At 36.8% G+C, this 13,291-nt stretch overlaps 2 protein-coding genes across 2 annotated transcripts; one reads left to right on the top strand and one right to left on the bottom strand.

Moving 5' to 3' along the window:
• Positions 1 to 216: 216 nt before the first annotated feature.
• Positions 217 to 2,249, top strand: LOC140808419 (protein phosphatase 2C 51-like). Its single transcript, XM_073165547.1, has 3 exons — positions 217 to 995; positions 1,419 to 1,524; positions 1,630 to 2,249. The coding sequence occupies exons 1-3, from the start codon at positions 267 to 269 to the stop codon at positions 2,022 to 2,024; spliced, it is 1,230 nt and encodes a 409-aa protein (XP_073021648.1). The 5' UTR covers positions 217 to 266; the 3' UTR covers positions 2,025 to 2,249.
• Positions 2,250 to 2,969: 720 nt separating this feature from the next.
• LOC140806553 (ATP-dependent zinc metalloprotease FTSH 11, chloroplastic/mitochondrial) lies at positions 2,970 to 12,821 on the bottom strand. The gene is made up of 17 exons (XM_073163103.1): positions 12,006 to 12,821; positions 11,103 to 11,256; positions 10,459 to 10,551; positions 10,238 to 10,326; positions 7,644 to 7,767; positions 7,276 to 7,395; positions 7,123 to 7,173; positions 6,907 to 6,968; positions 6,431 to 6,488; positions 6,052 to 6,177; positions 5,889 to 5,969; positions 5,407 to 5,536; positions 4,995 to 5,143; positions 4,133 to 4,414; positions 3,769 to 3,858; positions 3,636 to 3,689; positions 2,970 to 3,524 (listed from the first exon to the last, which is right to left on the bottom strand). The coding sequence occupies exons 1-17, from the start codon at positions 12,584 to 12,586 to the stop codon at positions 3,369 to 3,371; spliced, it is 2,400 nt and encodes a 799-aa protein (XP_073019204.1). The 5' UTR covers positions 12,587 to 12,821; the 3' UTR covers positions 2,970 to 3,368.
• Positions 12,822 to 13,291: the final 470 nt, after the last annotated feature.

The raw sequence follows: 13,291 nt of genomic DNA, 5'->3' as shown, positions 1-13,291 counted from the left end.
GGGTTTGGTTGGGGACAAAGTGACGAGGAAAACGTAAAGCAGTTGCCACGAGGCTCCTATCTCCTAACACGTGTCCAGTCAACGTCAACTATAAATATCAATCATCCGGCACGTGGACCCCACAACACACCCCTCGATCGTTACGTGTCTCTTTCGCCACTCTCCTTCTCCCACGTATGGCTGCGTGGCCGTTTCCTATATATTTCCTTCTCCTCTAATCAATTTTAGCTTCCGGGGGGTTTGATTACTTTAATGAAGGGTTGGCGATGATTTTCGATAGCGTAAGGCATGGGTTTCCGGTTCCGGAGAGTTTCTGCCTTGGGAAGAATGAGATCACCGGAGGAGAAGATGAGACTATGAAGGATATTTGCAGAAAAAGAAGGGAGCTCCGGAGAGTTAAGTTACTGGGTCGGGCGAAACCCGCCGGAGATACAGTTTTCTCCCCAGATTGTGATGTGGGTTTCAGAAATAAGCGATGGAAGTGTGCTGATACGGGCGTCCCGGACGGGTTGGTAGGTGGGACTGCTCAAACAGACGTCACATCAGGCGGAGAATCAACTTTGAGCGGCGGTTTCGCGTGTCATACACATGGCTCTGTATCTGTGATAGGTCGGCGGAGAGCAATGGAGGACGCGGTGGCGGTGGAATTAGGTTTTTTGACAAGAGGTTCGAAGACATACGATTTCTTCGGGGTTTTCGACGGCCATGGGGGGTTTCGGGTGGCGCAGTCTTGCCGTGAGACGCTTCATAAATTGGTGGCAAAGATCGTGGAGGAAAGAGGAGGCGCAGAGATCGATTGGGAGAAGGTGATGGAGGCGGGCTTCCGGGAGATGGATGAGGAGGTGAATAAGAATGGAGCAGCAGTGGCGATGGTGGGATCCACGGCAGTGGTAGCGGTTGTCGGGGAGGAGGAGGTGGTTGTCGCCCATTGCGGCGATTCGAGGGCTGTGATTTCATGTGGTGGAGTCGCCGTTCAGTTGTCCGACGATCACAAGGTACCACAAACATATGTACACATAATTAGCGCATATTTCATTTGCATGATTATTCAAGTTTAGTAGGTCTCAAATCAATCTACCTATATTTACGATGATACATAAAGGGTGTGTTCGGTTGAGTGATTAAATAACGATAGATTGATAGTCAAATATTTACCGTTAAAATTTTAAGAGGTTCTAATAATCATTTTGTGATCTGGGCTAAGATCCAATTTTATTAATCAAATAGTTATCCATAAAATTGAATCTTAAACCGGGTCAAAATGATTATTAAAACAACTTAAAATTTTAACGATAAATACTAGACTATTAATCTATCTTTATTTAATCCACTCAATCAAACATACTCAAAAAGTATTCACGGACCATCCGACTAACAAAATTGATTCGTATCCATGATTTATGCCTACTATCTTGCAGCCCGATAGATCGGATGAATTGGAGAGAATTATAAGCTGTGGAGGGAAGGTCATTGACTGGAATGGGCAAAGGGTCTTGGGAGTTCTTGCCACTTCAAGATCTATAGGTTAAATACTCAACATGCATAGTTTATTATTTTCAGAATAATGGAAATTCTATTATATTAGATCAGAAATAATAACATCCGAACCAATGTGACTCAATATTGCAGGTGATAAATGCCTCAAACCTTTTGTGACACCAGAGCCAGAAGTGAAAGTTGTCGATATAACCGATTCAGACGAGTTTTTGATACTAGCAAGCGATGGTTTATGGGACGTAGTTTCTAATGATCTAGCGTGCCTTGTTGTAAGAAAGTGTTTGAATGGACGTATAAAAAGAACCTCTCATGTTTCAGTAGTTCAACAAGACAGAGAACTCGAGCAAATCGACGACAAGGGGAAAGGAGAAAATCACGCGGTGGTAGCAGCAGCAAATGTACTAGTTGAGTTGGCTATGGCTCGAGGTAGTCGAGACAACGTCAGTGTCATCGTTGTGGACTTGAGACACTCGAAGAGTGGCCGAGTTCGTAGTTTTTCGGGCAGTAGAAACCAAGTTAGTACGTAGTAATCGGGTAAAAAATAGACATGGTTGAGAATTTCAGTACCAAGAATTTCTCTCTTTTTTTTTTGATGGTGAATTTTGATGATTTGGTTCGAGTGAGTTGGTCTTTTGATCAACCTAACCTCTTTCCTGACGTAAAAAATTTCCATTCTTTTGAATTTAGAAGAATTATTGCACCCATTGAAATCTTTACTGTAGTTAGAATATATAATAATACAATATTATATATATGTATGTATATATATATATAATATATATACATATTTGATATTTGATTATGATTATAATGGATAATTTTTTAAAAAAATAAAAAAATGCAATGGATACTGATATTTCTATTTCTCATTAAATTGTCTTAAATTAAAAATTTGACGAAATCTCTAGTACAATCAAATTTCAATTTCCGTTGCGTACAAGTTTTAAATATTATATTAAAACAGAAAGTAACCAAGATATAGATAAAAAAATCAGTGGAGAAGATATCATGGGATTAAACATCGGATGATCGGAAGACGGTGATATGTTTTTTTAAAAAATATTATTATTATAGGATGGGTGGCGGCTGATTCCTATTAGAGTGAGTCTCGTGTGAGTCCGTCTCATGGATCATAATCTGTAACACGAGTAACCTTATTCATCATATTCACAATAAAAAGTAATATTCTTAACATAAAAAATAATATTTTTTCACGGATGACCTAAATAAGAGATCCGTCTTACATCGTGAGATCGTCTCACACAAATTTTTACCTCCTTGCAGAACTTAGTTGAGTTGGTTGCGGCTCATCTTTCTTTCCTTTTTTTATATAGCAAGAAACGAGAGAGAGAAAACATGAATTGAGAATTTTAAATATACTCATTGTTGTATATTCGAAATTTGGGAAAATAAAGTATGGGCAGGCATCAAATAATTTTTTGAAGAGTTCATGCTGTATATATTCCAGGAAAAAAAAAATAAAAAAGTGATGTTTATTTGAAGTTGAAAACAATTCTGGTCCCAGTGACAGACACGAAGACAACTTGATTTTACTGCAGCATTCTAGATTTCTAGGTAATAACTAGACACGATTGGAATAATACAACCAAACCACTAAAGAAAGAAATGGCTTTGCACTATGGTTGGTTCTACATCCAAAACTTTGCCCCAAATTGGGTTCGTGTCCGAATAATACAAGTGAACACCTACTTTTCGTATGGACTTTTTCTGAATAAACTTTTTAAAAATTATGTTACAACAACATATACGCAGGATAAAATTACTGTGTTATATCGAAGGCCAGACAACTAGCTCTGCACTGTACAAAACTGCATTTGAGAAGGATTTTCTTGGTCAGGTGCTTCCTTTGCTCAAGCCAAGACGAGCTCTCCTTCCTCCTGTTGTTGTTCCAGTTCTTCAGATAAACGTCCCTGGCTATAAGGAAGAAGAACACGTCTGATTTCTTCTGAATTAAGCGTCTCGTATTCCAGAAGAGCATTCGCTAGTGTATGCAACGCCTTCTCATGCTGCATTTCAATTGATATTCCAAAAAATACGGTTAAAGTTAAAACAATGGCAATAATAGGATGAAGCGTCAAGCTGGAATAAAATGATGAGAAGAAACTTTTTATAGGTACCTTCTTCAGCAGGGCTTTGACACGATTATACGCTTCCCTCAACAGCTTAACCACCTGGTGCGACGACCAATTCAATTTGGGGGTAATATGTCCAATATTATCTCATATTTGCAGTGGATAAATTGAAGCATACCTCAGCATCAATACGGGATTGCATTTCTGAACCCGGTCGTTCTTTAATGTGAATAGGTCCAATTTCATCACTCATCCCACATGTTGAAACCTACCAAGAAAAACTAGTTAAAACATTTTCACACTTGCCAACTGTCATTGTCGAAGGTTGAAATATGGCATGACAAATTACAATTCCAGATGGCATGCAACACATAGAAGTCTAATACTAAGAAGGAAAACATAAATGAGAACGATAAAATGAATGCCAAGTAATCAAAACTATGATGGATCGGTATTTGGGACTAGGGAGGAAAGGAAAAGAACTGTAAAATGCAAGAAAATCGAGATATTCTGAAAGACCTGTGAAGTTTTATAGAGAGTACCATATAGTGAGCAAGCTCAGTGGCTGTATTGAGATCACTACTTGCTCCAGTGGTAATATGGTCCTGGCCAAAAATAAGTTCTTCAGCCACTCTTCCTCCCATACAAACATCCAGACGTGCTAGCAATTGCTTCTTGCTGACTGAAGTCTCGTCGCTAGAGGGAAGCTGGGTAACCATGCCTAGAGCAGATCCACGTGGCATGATTGTAGCCTTGTGAATTGGATGTGCACCTTCGGTGTTTAAGGCAACAATAGCGTGACCACTCTCATGGTATGCAGTGAGCTGGGAAAGAAACATATCATTCAATTTCCAAGAAAGTAGATGCTCAGTCTTTTGGAGTTCAAAATCCAATAATAATTTATTCCTTTCATCATGTAAAGAAAGCTTTTGAAGCGCACTTTTTTTCAGGTTATAACACAAACATTTTAAGGAAGGCTCCGTAATTGCAAAGATATAATAAACTGGACACAAAAACCTTTAATCTTAAGTTTTGTCCCTTTGATTGTGCTTCAGTCATTTGAGACAACAGGATCGACCATGGTGGAGAATCGTGTCTTTGTATCACAGGGCTGAAACTTGTCTTTGTGTCCATTCGCTCAGTTCTTAATGCAATTTCTTTTCTATAATAATTGTCATCCCATGGCATTACCACGAGATCTCTCAAGATTTACAATTCCAATAGAGAATGTTACGTGATTTTTAATTTGCCAGAAGAGCGGCTAAATGTGATTCCAAAGTGCTATATAGCACTACCTAGATGATTGATGAGCACAATCCGGGCTATATCATATCATTGCAGTAGAACATTATCCCAAAATGGACTAAATCCATAAAACAAATTAAAAAATAAAATAGTACAGACCTTCTTTGACTCGTCAGACAGAAACATCGTCTTCCTTTCTGTTCCCATCATTATCCTATCTTTGGCAAATTCTAACTGTGACGCAGTCAACTTCTCAGCACCTTCAACGGCAGCCTTGATTGCGGCAATATTAACCAAATTTGCAAGATCTGAATCAGAAGGAGAATTAGTGGACAAGAAATATGGTTGGAGAAATATTCATTTATTCCAGTTAGCGGACCAGATAGATAGCAACCTCTTGGGCATTGTCCAGTGCCAAGATTAGTGTATATAAAAAAATCCACAGGGCTTATTTCATTAAAAGAAACCAAAGAATCATCCCGACACTCAGCTTCAAATTCAAGACCAAAAATCAGTTGCAAACTACCACTAGGTACACTATGGTTAAAGAGACAAACAAAACACAACATGCCTGCCCCATTGAATCCTGGAGTACCACGAGCAATTGCTTTGACATCAACATCCTTTGCCAATGGTTTGTCTAACAAATAAAGCTCCAATATTTCTTGACGACCCCGAACATCAGGATTTGTGACAACAATCTAAAACAGATTTTCCAGGTGTTAATTTTTCTTGGAAAAGGGAAACTGTAGTCAAGTTCATTTGTTTAAGAGATTACTCAACCAAGACAGACATATATCACCAACACAAATCAGTAGCAAATTTTCAGCTGCAAAGAGTACGTAAATCCGATGACAAAGTACATTGATGAACAAATCCAAGCTAATACTTGCATAAATTCCAAAATGAGAACTTTTAAACATCGCAGAATGCAAGATATAAATAATTCCTCACGAGAGAGAAAAAGGGCTTCAAAACTTACACTCAGTTCATAATTGAAGGACCAATACATCAATAACAAATAGGTCCTTGTGAAAAGATAGTAAGACTTACATGCCTGTCAAATCTACCCGGTCTTGTCAAAGCTGGATCAAGTACATCTGGCAAGTTAGTTGCAGCCATGACAATGATCCCCTACAAAAAGGTTATCATTCTGATGTCATTAAGGCGTGCAAGAGGAAATTTCGCAGAACAATATGATTTCATCTGCATTCACCTCATTCTGTTCAAAACCATCCATTTCAACAAGCAGTTGATGCAGTGTTTTCTTTGTATGACCTTCCCACTGCTTTCGAGTTGACCCAACAGCATCAATTTCATCAATAAATATGATGCATGGAGCCTGTCAATGTAAAAGAAATCACGACGACTGGAGAAAATACAACTTATGACCCAAAAATAGATCTCATCTCAAGTTTAATTTACTGATGGCATCCAAATTAGCATCTCACGAGAGTTAAAATGGCAAAGAGATTAATGAAATATTATTGCAGTGCAATATTTTCCACTGTTTATTACAGTCCTTTATATTTAAGTCATAATCAATGGTACATGGTATACAATACTAATGAGTGCAGAAGGAATAAGCAATGCACCTTCTTCTTAGCTGCTTGAAACAAAGACCTCACTCTCCGAGCTCCAACTCCTACAAACCTAATAAGGTAAAAGAGAGGTAAATCTTCTGCCCAAACCAAAAGGACTGCTCCCAGATTTAAAATAATAGACACTAAATTTCTTCAGCACCCAAAAAGTAGTTGTTGCTCGTCTCAGAGGATGTTTTTCATTAATGTCCTTTTTTCCCAGAAAAAAGTAAGCAAAAATAATGTCGTTTTCCTATGATATAATGCCCTAAATTCTAACAAAACTTGTATGAACATCACATCGGATATGGGGAAAAAATACGAGTACGGGTGGGTTTTTCCTTTCTTTCCTTTTTTTCTCGAGAAAGAGAAATCAAAAGGTCCATTGCAGAAACAAACAATTTACAAAAAATTAAAAACTAAATAAAATGACCAAAGCAATCTTTAACGCAAGCAAACATATGTAAACAATTTCTCTAAATACAGCTTACATTTCCTCAAATTCAGAACCAGCTCTGTAAAAGAACGGTACCCCAGCCTCTCCAGCAATTGCCTTATACATTCAAAAAGTAACAAAAGTCAGACAACATTACCAATTGAAGGCAGCTGGAAAAATCAGCAATGCATCTAAGTTCAGTAGAGGGGCCAGAAATAGAAAGTACATAAAACATGAAAATTCTATCATCATTACACCAAAAAAATTGTACCTTGGCAAGCAGTGTTTTCCCTGTTCCAGGTGATCCAGTCAGAAGGATTCCCTGAAATTGGGTCACTCTTAAATGATACCACAGTAGGAAAGTAACACATAAGAGGATTATAAAATGGTAATAACAAGAGAAATATACCAAACCAATACAAACCTTAGGCAACTTTCCTCCTAACCGAGTAAACTTTGAAGGATTTTTTAGATACTCAACAACCTCCTCAAGTTCTTGTTTAGCATCATCACAGCCTTTGACATCTTTAAATGTCTTTACATTCTGCAACAAAACAAATTCAAATGCTATTCAATGTAACTCAACTAAAAAAGTACACAGGCAAACAACTGCAACAGACAGTAAGTAATTGTTCATTAGTCTAGCTAAATTATCTACCGTCCAACTTTTCTTTTTTATCTATAGCACCTTCAAACTCCCTATAGATTGAGATAAATAAATCATGAAGTCAGAGTACAAAGACAACATAAAAAAATCAAAGATGTAATAGGAAATCTACAAAAAATAATCACCTTCTCTGGCACTATTTCTTTGTTCAAGTCTTTTGGGGAGTAAGACGAACTTGAACCGACCCCTGAAGCTCCTATCCCTCCTAAGCTACCAATGTACTTCTGGAGTGCAGTGGCACCCATTAACCTGAAATTTTACAAATAATTCCATATTCAATAGACAAATTGAGAAAACAAAAGAAAGATGTACACTTGCCGATTGCAATAGAAAAAAGTAAAACATATCCAAACCCTCTTCTTTTCCTCAAACATATCAAGATGCTGCTTTTCACCAATGTAGTCGAATGTAAACTATTGGGATGTGTTTTATAGACTGTAAATTTGAGAGGAATATCTCGAATTTATTTCATCATACTAATCTCATGTTATATATATCACAACAATTTAACTATCTCCCAAAAATCATAAAAAATATCATCCCATATAATCTCCTGTTATACATATCACAACAATTTAACTCTCCAAAAAAATCATAAAAAAGATCATTCTATCTAATTTCACAAAATTTAAACACAACAAATATTATCCTGTATTTATCTACATATTTATCTACACTCCCCCACAAGCTTGACAGTATATGTCGATGAGCCAAGCTTGACAAGGAACTCATGGTTGTGTTCTGACAATCCCTTTGTAAGCACAACAAGTTGATTGGATGCGGGTATGCTAATAATCCCTTCATCTAACTTGTCCCTGATAAAGTGTCGATCTACTTCCACAAGTTTGGTTCTGTCGTGATGTACTAGGTTATGAGCTATACTGATAGTTGGCTTGTCACAATAGAGTTGTATAGGTTCCTTGCATTAAATTTTAAGTTCCTTTAGTACTCTCTTAATCCAGACAAGCTCACACTCCATGTGTCACGGCTCTATATTCGGCTTTTGCACTGCTCCTGGCAACAACTGACCGTTTCTTGCTCTGTCATATCACTAGATTTCCCCGCACCACTGTACAATATCCTGATGTTGACTTCCTATCAGAAATAAAACCAGCCCAATCAACATCTGTAAACGTATACGCTATTCGATCATCATTCTTTGCGAAGAACAAACCTCTGTATAGAGTTCATTTCAAGTATATGAGAATTCTATAAACCGCATCCAGCTGACCTTGACATGATGAGTGCATATATTGGCTTACTAGACTTACTGCAAATGCAATGTCGGGTCAATATATGAGAGGTAGATAAGTTTCCCAACACAACAATGATATCTCCTTACATCCCGTGGTTTACCTTCAAACAATTTTTGTTCGTTTACCAACTCGATTGATTACTTGGCTTACAACCTAACATGTATATTTCTTCTAATAGGTCCGAAATGTATTTTCTTTGGAAAACCGAAATCCACTTTCTGCTCCTAGCAGTCTCTATTCCCAAGAAATATCTCAAACTTCCATGTTCTTTAACCTCGAACTCTCTTACCATCATGTTCTTAACTTCTCTCATCTCTTGACTATCATCTCCAGTTAAAATGATGTCATCCACATATACAATGATAATATTGATCTTTCTTTTCTCAAAATGTTTGACGAACAATATATGGTTGGCTAGTCCCAGACTATATCCAAACTTCTTTATGACTCCAGAAAATCTATCAAACCATGCACGTGGAGACTGTTTCAGTCCATAAAGTGAATTGTTGAGTTTGCATATCATCTGCTTTCCCAATTTGTCTTTGAAACCAGGTGGTTGGCTCGTGTAAACTTCCTCCTCCAGATTACCATTAAGAAATGCATTTTTTAAATCCAATTATTGTAAAGGTCAATCAAGGTTAACAGCTAGTGACAAAAGAATCCTCTCACAGTATTGAGCTTAGCAACTGATGCAAAAGTTTCATTGTAATCAATACCATAAATTTGAGTGAAGCCTCTGGCAACCAAGCGTGCTTTGTGTTCTTCGATTGAGCCATTGACCCTATATTTTAGGGTGATACCCATTTGTATCTTACTATGTTCTTACCATGTGGTAACTCTACCAAACTCTAGGTTGTTTTTTTTAAAGCACGCATTTCCTCTAGAATTGCAACTTTCCACTCAGGATTTTCTAGAGCTGGGAATAATCTCACTAGACAATTTTGAAGTAAAAGTACGCAATGATTGAGAAAGATTTGAATATGAGACATATTTGGAAATGTTGTGTGCAAGTTCTAGCACCTTTCCTAATAGCTATGGGAACATCAAGATCAAGAGTAGCACCTGGATGAGGATTTACTATCGGTTCGTCTTCTTGGTTGTGATTAAGAATCACGTCTTTAATAACTCAGGGTCTTCGTCTTGAGTAGACGAATTTTGGTTGAGTTGTTGAGTCTCCTCTTGGTTAAGATACTGGAGAAGTGGATTCTGATACTGGAGAGGTAGATTTATTTGTTTGAGGAATAATATGTGTGGGACAGACAAAGAATGTAGTGTCTCGAATATTATTTTGTCAGACTAATCCCATATTATATAGATTACAACACTTTAATTACCTCCAAAACATCAGAAAAAATATCAACCTATCTAATTTTACAAAATTTAAACACAACAAATATTATCCTATATTTATCTACATAGACCATTCAACAACTACAAATCAGCCAGTGAAGAAAAGGTCATACCACACCAAACCAACAGCAACAGTGAAAAGTATAGTTGAAATGACTTCTTGTGCAAGACGTGATGATCTGTTCGACGTTTTGGGGTCCACCTGCATCACATAAAAGTATGCTAAGAATTTAAAACATGAGTAGCAATTAAAGTATGTAACACAGGCCCCCAAAAAAAAGGTTAAAAAACCGTGTCCCAGCCCCTTCTTTTTTGCAATTTTTTTGTCTCTTACCATCACAACATGTAATGGCTGCTTCTCAGATATACCAGGGTTCACAAAAAGCTCATCCATGTTCCCAGATGCACGTTGTTTTAACTCTTGAAGCTGTATATAATAATTAAAGTTAGCAAGAGAAGTATACATTGAAGAATTTTCCATACGGAAAAATTGGTGGTGAACAAGCAAATTGGTCACATATTTCTAAAAGTCAAACACAAAATTTCTCTATAGCACTCGATATTTCTATATGCTCGTGTTTTTTTTATCGAGTTCTTTCGTCGATCCAGTCACAGGGAAAAAAGACCTCCATTGCAAATTTACCTCTTTCACAATCCTAGTCAACAATCAAGATCCTTCAAGAAGCAACATTACTTGTCTGCTAAATGTCTGACTTGGTTTCAACCCTATATCTAGAAACCATAAGCTATTGGCAGCATGTGTGTAAAATAGTAGGTTATTAATGTTGGGTCCATGTGTATTAACATTATTCTAGAAATTTATCTAGGCAACCAGAAGAATTGACAGTTAATATGAAAAGAAATCAATGTCACTGCAATCTTCAGATCTTTTGTAAAATGAATTCAATCAGAATAGGTGGTGGTAACCAGAGCTAAATTTTCTAAACAAAACAAAGACTGTTGAACAAAGCCAAGTACCAACAAAGGGAGACTAGAAGCCTTTCCGGATTGCTCATCAGGTAAGTACTCAGCAATTGCATTAGTGGCCACCAGTGCCCGAATATATTCTGCTACTCCTTTACTGTCTACAACATGAGCTCGCTGTTCAAAACGCTGAATGACAGACTCAGGACTGAAAAAAAAGAGAAGGGAAGAACAATAAAAATGCATCAGAACCAATTCTACCACAAGCATTTAGGATCAATTTTGAATGCTAAATAAATCTCATACATCACAAGGAGACTTCCAGCATAGTGATGCTATCAGATTCACCATAAGTTTTCAATTGGAAAACCAAACTAACAAAGATTCTCAGTATTTGACCCCCTAACCCTTGCTTCTCTTTCAATATTTCATCCCATAGAGTTGTTAGTCGTGATATCATAGATTATTCCACGGTTATGAATATATTGTTGGAATTAAACATACTATGCAACAATTTCAGCAGAGCCAAGGTAGAATATTTTGCAGTTTCAGTTTTTCCAAAAAGTTCAAATTAAGTTCTAGCATTTACCAAGCAACCATCCACTTTGAGCTAACAAGAAAGCACTTGATACACCAAAATGTAAAATTAAATAGCAGCTTAAGAAGCTCTAATAAAAGAATATTTCGTCCAAAACAAATTTAGAGCTCCATGTTGAAAAAATTATAACATGTTACAAGGTACATAAATATTTCTTCAGCTTCGAAAGCTACTATATCCAAACACCCTTTCAAATGACTAGCTTATACCTATTCGATGACGAAAAAATAAAAAACTTGGACGCGTTGGTTAATACAAGAATCCATTTGTTAAAGGCATTCCAGGGATATAGCCAAGGCCAAGCCGAAATCTTTTTATTTTTATTTTTTTAGTAGTAATGTAAAAATGAGAAAATTGACCTGTGCTTATTGAGTTCCGCAAGAAGCAACCCCTGCTTTGCAGCATCTTTAGGATTTGCATCAGCTTCAGCAATCATCCTCTCCAACAGCTTCTCCTGACGCCAAAAAGGCCACCAACCAAACCAATCTGAACTAAAGACCCCCTCGAACCCGTTTTTCAACCTCGTAAAAACTCCCAACAGAAACACCATTATTGGAAATTTCTTCTTCGCATCCTCATTGACTTCTAAGCCCTCCTTCCCCAACTCATCATCCACCTTTCCACCTTCGCTCAAAACAGGTCCATTATTGTATTCACTTATTTCGGGATTCTCAACACCCGAGTTTGAACTACTGCTGCATGATTCCTGAATTGAATTTACATCACTCGAAGCGGGATTCAATGCAGACGCAACAACTAAACGATGCCTTAAGAATCTAGAGTTGTGAAAAATTGAATCATTAAACCTAAAATTCAGTCTTAAAGAACAAGAAAAGGGCGGAGAAAACCTGGAAAGGTGGGATTTTTGAGGAACAGGAAAATGGTTCGACCGAAGAAGCGATGGCCTGTGAAAGACGGAAGCCTGAAGTGCGATACTCATTGCAAAACTTCAAATTTCAAAAATCAATAGAGAGTAATAGGTTTAAACAGAATAGGGTCTCCGAGGTTAGCGTCTATAAAATGAAATCCAATTCAGAAAATTACAGCATTAGAGCACGCAGTTCAAACAGTGCCGAGTCTCTTCTCAGTCTGAACCACAGGATTGCAGAGAGGACGAGAGAAACCTTATCTAATCGCTTGAAATTGGGGACCTATAAAAATACGATGAACCAGTGGTGGGAATGGAATAACTTGTTTTATGTTTAGCATCAACAGTTATCGGCAAAAATCTGTGTGTGATAGATTCATGAGTCGTATTTTATGAGAGGATTATTTTTTAATGTGAATATCGATAGAGCTGACTCGTTTCATAGATAAAGATTCGTGAGACCGTCTCATAAGAGACATACTCATAGTTTTAAGATATCTTTAAAATGAAAGAAAAAAAAATTATATCCGACCCACATCTACAATAATTTTTCTCATGAGTCATATCGAATTGGAGAAATTTTATTTATCAAAATTTCATAATAATTCATTACAAAATCTCATAAAATATTATCAAAATCTTGATATATTATTATTGTAAATATCGTTATACTATATATTTGTGATATGTTTATCATTATTTTAATGTTAACTATAATTTTAAGTATAGATAAAATTAAAATTCATCATATTTTGAAAACGAAATTTATAATGTTTG

Source organism: Primulina eburnea, chromosome 12 (assembly GCF_022965805.1).
Source record: "Primulina eburnea isolate SZY01 chromosome 12, ASM2296580v1, whole genome shotgun sequence".
Lineage (NCBI taxonomy): Eukaryota > Viridiplantae > Streptophyta > Magnoliopsida > Lamiales > Gesneriaceae > Primulina > Primulina eburnea.
This window is presented reverse-complemented; position numbering and strand designations above follow the sequence as displayed.

Excerpts from the sequence above, each read along its gene's own strand:
- LOC140808419 (XM_073165547.1), top strand. The coding sequence starts at position 267 with ATGATTTTCGATAGCGTAAGGCATGGGTTTCCGGTTCCGGAGAGTTTC. Across the intron at positions 996-1,418 it reads AGTTGTCCGACGATCACAAG|CCCGATAGATCGGATGAATT; the intron begins GTACCACAAACA and ends ACTATCTTGCAG. Across the intron at positions 1,525-1,629 it reads TGCCACTTCAAGATCTATAG|GTGATAAATGCCTCAAACCT; the intron begins GTTAAATACTCA and ends TCAATATTGCAG.
- LOC140806553 (XM_073163103.1), bottom strand. The coding sequence starts at position 12,586 with ATGAGTATCGCACTTCAGGCTTCCGTCTTTCACAGGCCATCGCTTCTT. Across the intron at positions 5,970-6,051 it reads ATGGTTTTGAACAGAATGAG|GGGATCATTGTCATGGCTGC; the intron begins GTGAATGCAGAT and ends ACCTTTTTGTAG. Across the intron at positions 4,415-4,994 it reads TGTCTGACGAGTCAAAGAAG|CTCACTGCATACCATGAGAG; the intron begins GTCTGTACTATT and ends TTTCTTTCCCAG.